Raw genomic sequence first — 6,393 nt, 5'->3', positions numbered from 1 at the left:
ACTCGACGCTGTAGGCGTCGATCAACAGGTAACGCGCTCGAGTGCGCCAATTTTATTTGCATATTATATTACCACTTCGCTTAATCTACATATACCCTAGGGTCATTTATTTTTTCCTCCAAAGTTCTTTCTTTTTAATACCAACATTGATTTTTAATTCGACCAGATTATCGATCGCAATACCATAATCCCAAGTAGGATCGCCTTTTAGATTTACTTTCTGGTGGAAGATCGTTTCATCGCCTTTAGAGGTTATCGTTTTTACTGTCGTGGAAACGATACTTCCAGTAAATAAAAATGACATTTGTAACGTGTAAATCGTCTCTGGTAACAGAATTTTTAACAGCTTTGGTGGTATGCGTTCTTTGGTTGGCGATACGAGCTTCAATTATGTCGGTGAAATTATTTAAAAAAATGTACGTATAAAATATACGTATTCCAGAAAGAGAGTGTGCACATGAAAATGTTAAACCGTGGTCTTACTTTAACGATTATTATGAAATTAGTAACTGGTTTATCCTGATTGTAATCCGATTAGGTATACCTGCAAAGTATCCCTTATTATCCGTTTCAGCCAATCGAGAATTATTCGGAATGGCGACTGCTCTACTTCATAGCTTTTATCCTGTTGGTTGGCTTCTTCGTCCTTAACATGTTCGTGGGCGTTGTGGTGGAAAATTTTCATAGATGTCGCGAGGAACAGGAGAAGGAGGAACGAGTGAGAAGAGCCGCCAAACGAGCCTTGCAAATGGAGAAGAAACGACGAAGTAAGAAAAGGAAGAGTGTGCTTTGCATTTAACTGAACGAGATCGAAGAAACGAAATTAAAGGCAAACCATTCGATTCGCAGAAATGCACGAGCCACCCTACTACACGAACTACTCAAAATCGAGGCTATTCGTTCACAACGTTGTGACTTCTAAATATTTCGACCTAGCAATTGCTGCGGTGATCGGCCTGAATGTTGTTACCATGGCGATGGAATTTTACATGATGCCAAAAGCTCTGACTTACGCTCTAAAGATATTCAATTATTTCTTCACCGCGGTCTTCATCCTCGAATCTTTTATGAAACTCGTTGCCTTAGGTCTACATCTTTACCTTAAAGACAAGTATGTCGTACTTTCGTCAAAAAAGAAAAAAAAAATACATTTTTTCGCGCAGTATCAAATATTCAAACTGACTATTTCACCCTAGATGGAATCAATTAGACGTAGGAATCGTGATATTATCGGTGGTTGGTATAGTTCTTGAAGAAGTTGAGTCGAAGATCATTCCGATCAATCCTACGATAATTCGGGTAATGAGAGTTTTACGAATCGCTAGAGGTAAGTTACAAAAAAAAAAAAAAAAGAAAAAAAAGAAAAGAAAACAAGAGGACAACGAAGGGGATCGGCTAACGATTGGAACGATTTTTGTAGTTTTGAAGTTGCTGAAAATGGCAAAAGGCATACGCGCCCTTTTAGATACGGTAATGCAGGCGTTACCGCAAGTTGGAAATCTAGGATTACTATTTTTTCTGCTCTTTTTCATCTTCGCAGCTCTTGGTGTAGAACTATTTGGCCGATTAGGTAAGCGCTAAATTATCACAGAGAATTTTTCAAACAACGATTCTCTTTAAAACCAACTTACCTACCTCTCTTTACTTATTCTTTCGCGTACGATCGTTTTCCCAGTTTTGTTATAATCTCTGTCCCTGCTGTCCACGTTGTATATTTTATGTTATAGTACCGTTTGCTACCAGTTCCTGTAGGAATTTAGTCCACGATATATGTTAATTATTGCAGAATGTAACGACGACATGCCTTGCCAGGGTCTCGGGGAGCATGCTCATTTCAGTAATTTTGGTATGGCGTTTCTAACGCTTTTTCGCGTAGCCACCGGCGACAATTGGAACGGTATCATGAAGGACACCCTGAGGGACGACTGCGACGAAGCAGCGGACTGCGTGAAGAATTGTTGCGTGAGCACCATTATAGCCCCGATATTTTTTGTAATTTTCGTGCTGATGGCACAATTCGTTCTTGTCAACGTCGTCGTCGCCGTGCTCATGAAACACCTCGAAGAAAGTCACAAACAGGTGAGAATTAATCGATTAAACTCTTAATCGATTTTCTATTTCCATGAATGAAATGTCTAAATTATACGAATTAGTATGTCGGAGAAGAGTCAGGAACAGGGTTGTGGGCGTTTGATAGACCTCCCTTGGAGTTGGCCAGCGTTGTGTTGTAACGAAGATACGGCCTGATACTACGAGTATGAACACTACCGATTCGACAATCAACAGCGGCGATTAGGCACTCGCGACACTAGTGATAATGGTCTTAGGTTCGATAGATATACTTAGGATAGATATACTTGCTCTAACTCAAACGTGTACTACTCGCTCATCGTAAGGCGCTACTCCCTTCGCCGATGAGATCTCGAGAAAGAATGAATTTTCGTCCCAATGACGCTACCAAGGCCAACTATGGTGGGGTGTCTAAGTACGCAAGATCCTCGGATCGACGTCGCTGTCGATTGGTCGATTTGAGACAAAAGCTGCCTGTCCGTTTGCACAAATCTTAATTGTCGAAAAACCCAAGTTTTATAGCGGGTCCTCGGGCTAACCAGACTTGTGCTGTGTACGTGCCTCAACATCAGGTATTCATTGTTCGAAGGAACCGTTGGCATGTTTTACTGTCGGGTACCTCTATGGGTATTTCCTTTAATGAGGGTCATAACATCGCTCCGCACCTTTGTTAGACGGAGCGCCCGTCCCGTTGACCGCGGCTACGTTCGACGATTGATGGTCGCCTTGAGGCCAAGTTTATTATCACAGATAATAGCAAACAAGTACAATTTGGCAGAATGACGGCAAATTGTTTAATTACAACTTTAATTACGATTTTACGGATTTTCCCGAAGTTCCAGGGGAAGGCCACGGTGTCCTTTCGTCTCCGACAAGTATAATTAATAATTATAGTGCGTTGAACGTGTTCTGTAACGCGACCCGCTCTTCGTACACTCGTCCATTTGTTCATCCATAATAATCTTTCGACAATAACGATTTCTAATATTTTAAAGTTGCCATATATCTGTTTTCAGTTGTATTTCTCTATCTACGCTGTCCTTAACATTCGCTCGGACCATTAACAAACTCCAAGGAGCCATTAATCCTGTGTCGAGAACGAATTTTTACTGACATTTATTCCATATGCCATCCATAAAGCTTATTGTTTCTGTCTAGTCCCATAGTTTTACAATGCGCTTTTTAACTCAAAGCGCTTCTTGGGTTTATTAACCTAACGGTTAAATCTTGCAATACAATCTCTAACATTTCCCTATGCTTCGCTCGAGGATACGTTCCGTACCTTCCAGTAACCGTTAGTGGGGACGGTCAGTTCACACTTTGCATACCTGCTTCTATATCAATTACCAATTAGCTGGAAATTGCAATTGACGAATTCGCTTGTCCCATGTTCTACCTGGAGTTTTCATTTTTACCACGCGCATCGTCCATACTTCAGTCGTACTCAGTCAGAGACACAGTGAAACGGCATCGCTTCGCTCACGTTTAACTTTCATCCGTGCACCGAGTGTTCCAAGTTATTCTTTGTGAAATATAAATTTAAACTTTAAAACCTTGTGTCGGATTCTATCTAAATATCTATATTATCTTAATCGAGACAGTGAATTCGACCGATTCGTGGCTAATCGGGACAAGATTTTCGTTGAGAAGTTACACCGCAAACGCGTCTTTCCCTGTGACAGATTGTGAAATAGAACGATTCGGTGTTGAAAATGTATATCTATCGCGTTAAAATGTAATAAAATTGAAAGAGAATCGAGTTAAAATCTAAAATTTATTTCTCAGATGGAAGACGAGCTTGACATGGAAACTCAGCTGGAGAGGGAATTGGCCGCGGAGCAGGAAGAGCTGTTGGAGGTAGAGGAAGAAGAGGAAGACGAGGAAACGGTGAAACGAGGAAGAGGAGACGATGGTGGCATCGAGGAGGACGACGACTTTAGAGAACGCGAGTCTATTTTAGTGACGAACGAGAAGATTCTTATTAAGAGAAGACCTGGTCTTGCCAAAGTTCGTTCCTTGCCTGCGAATTTTATTTACAATCCACCACGGGAGGAAGACGAAGGCGGTACGTGTACAGTAAAATATTCGACAACTGAATGTAAATTATGGATAGATCTGGCAAAGCCAGCTCAATCGATGAATCGCGTAACGAATCTTTCAATTTTCCATTTTGCATTAGGCAAAACGATATTTCAAACTTGCGTACGATTCGTGGTAATCTATTTTATTCACCAGTCGTTATTAAATCTAATTCATTCTTTGATTATTAAAATATTATTTGATTGCCATCTGCAGTGTTACATCTCGATATTAGATACTAAATTCTAATATTTTAGGAAATTTTATATCGATCTGTTTAAAGCACTGGCAATGTATTTTTGTAATTTTGGGTATCGTTTTTCAACGATGAAAACTTGTATGAATTTTTAAAATACTTTTCCATATATACTTTTCATAAGAAATTTCCTTATTACGAAATAAGACGTAATAGGCTAAAAGTATTTTATGCTTTTACGTTTATCAGGAAATTTTAAGGTGCACGATAATATGTGACTTTTTTTTTTTTAACGAATAATCTAAAAGATATCGCAATTTCTACGTTTTATAGACGGAACGATTTTCGCCACGTTGTCGCGGCGCAATTCGTATCATCGTTCCAGCTCAAGACCGTCCATGTTCAAATCGAAGCGTCGACAAACGTTTCACTCGGGGCATAACCAGAGGAGATCCTTACTGCCGATGCATTTTGAAGTCGCCGAAGTTTTCGAGAAGCCACTGAGCAATCTAAGCGTGCCTCGAATTATTCCTCAATGCAATTACATTGCAGTAAGCCGAGAACCCACCCACGCGCAGTGTCTAAGGTTACAGGTAAAATTATTTTTATTTTCTCTACGAACGACAAATTCTAAGCATGATTAGTTTTCATCGGGATTATAATTTTATTTCCCTTAGGTAGGCAATTTTGTTAACAGTTACAAGTAAGTTTTCAGTTCGCAGATAAATCGATAAAGTAAAAAGAAAATAGCACGTGATGACCCGTTTGTTGTTCTATGCTTTTGCGTTCCGAGCACGTACGAGAAGCTTCCCAGAAGCCAAACTGATCAACTCTATTTTTTACCAATTTCTCATCTTTCTTGCATAAGTAGACGATCAAAGTTTCATTGTTAGAAAACAAATTACGTACTCGCGCGAGTCTGTTCATTGCATAAACAATACAGATGACATAAACAATAGAAAATTCCGAGATGAATGTGAAAAAACAGCCTTTGCAACGTCATCCCTTTTGCTTCTCGATCGATGGAGTTGATCAATGCGACTTCTCGATAGCCTGCGTAATACTATTTCAACCGTATAGTACACGCATAGTAATGTGTTTATCGTTCTATACAAATTTTCAATTACCGTGCACATCAAGGCGTCAAATACAAGCTCATTTGCCACGCTAATTATTTTATCGTTAAACATAGTTTCTATCGTTTCATTTAATACTTTACTTTTTACTTTTAAACTCCTTTCAGTGTCCTCGCAAACTCCTCACAAAAAAAAAAAAAAAAAAAGGAAAAAGAAATAAGAAAGAAAAGAAAAATCATCATTCACCTCCACAAAGAATCCTACATCTCAAAGAGAATTTCAAAAACTCTCTCTGGCACATTTCCTTCGCTATTCACGAAGCAATTAACCATCGTGATTTCTCAGCAATTAATATATGCTAATTTACGTTGGCAGGCGACCAGCAGCAACGGACAAGAGAACAAGTGTTTGTTGAGCGTGATCAAACCTCCAACGAGTTCTTCCCCGGTGTCACCGGCCGGCTCGGTAACCACGCTAGCCTGTCCTAAACTAAGCAGCGAACGTTATCTTTTGCCAACGGCCACTATTTACCCGTCCAAGGCAACGTTGAGTCGCAGGCCATCGAGCGACACGCAGTCACAGTCGGACACGAACGTGAGCGTCGGTACCGCAAGCAACGCCCCATCCAGAACGCCGAGCGTGTCGAACGATTACACGGAAAACGGTGCATCGAAGGGTAGCAACAAATTGGACGATTCTAAGAAAACGAAAAACGAGCGACGGGTATCTGCTCCACCGACGGACGATCTTGACGTGCAGTCGATAATTAACGAAAGGAGACCGTCCAAGCTCAAGTGCGGAAATTCCCTGGGGATGGCGGCCGGTGTCGGTGATCAATACCCTCCGTCGATTCGTACGGGCAGCTACGTATACGTCACCGAGCAACGATCGGAGGAGGTGTCGCCGATATCGATCGGTAACATGAGCGACAGCATGATGGCAAGCACGAGCGTGAGCACGAGTGGAAGCGCG

General features: G+C 40.9%; 1 protein-coding gene across 7 annotated transcripts in view; it reads left to right on the top strand.

Annotated features, from left to right (window-relative positions):
• Positions 1-6,393, top strand: part of LOC100741458 (voltage-dependent T-type calcium channel subunit alpha-1G) — a 109,139-nt gene that overhangs the window by 101,510 nt on the left and 1,236 nt on the right. For 6 of the 7 annotated variants that reach the window (XM_033319718.1, XM_033319716.1, XM_024366265.2 and 3 more), the window contains 8 exons: positions 571-767; positions 850-1,111; positions 1,197-1,327; positions 1,421-1,570; positions 1,787-2,079; positions 3,856-4,135; positions 4,679-4,938; positions 5,797-6,385. In XM_033319718.1, the coding sequence (XP_033175609.1) occupies positions 571-767; positions 850-1,111; positions 1,197-1,327; positions 1,421-1,570; positions 1,787-2,079; positions 3,856-4,135; positions 4,679-4,938; positions 5,797-6,385 (2,162 nt within the window). Of the gene's footprint in view, positions 1-570; positions 768-849; positions 1,112-1,196; positions 1,328-1,420; positions 1,571-1,786; positions 2,080-3,855; positions 4,136-4,678; positions 4,939-5,022; positions 5,049-5,796; positions 6,386-6,393 lie in introns of those variants that run through there. The other variant, XM_033319720.1, reaches the window with a different exon arrangement.

Source organism: Bombus impatiens, unplaced genomic scaffold (genome assembly GCF_000188095.3).
Source record: "Bombus impatiens unplaced genomic scaffold, BIMP_2.2 scf_0203, whole genome shotgun sequence".
NCBI lineage: Eukaryota > Metazoa > Arthropoda > Insecta > Hymenoptera > Apidae > Bombus > Bombus impatiens.
This window is presented reverse-complemented; position numbering and strand designations above follow the sequence as displayed.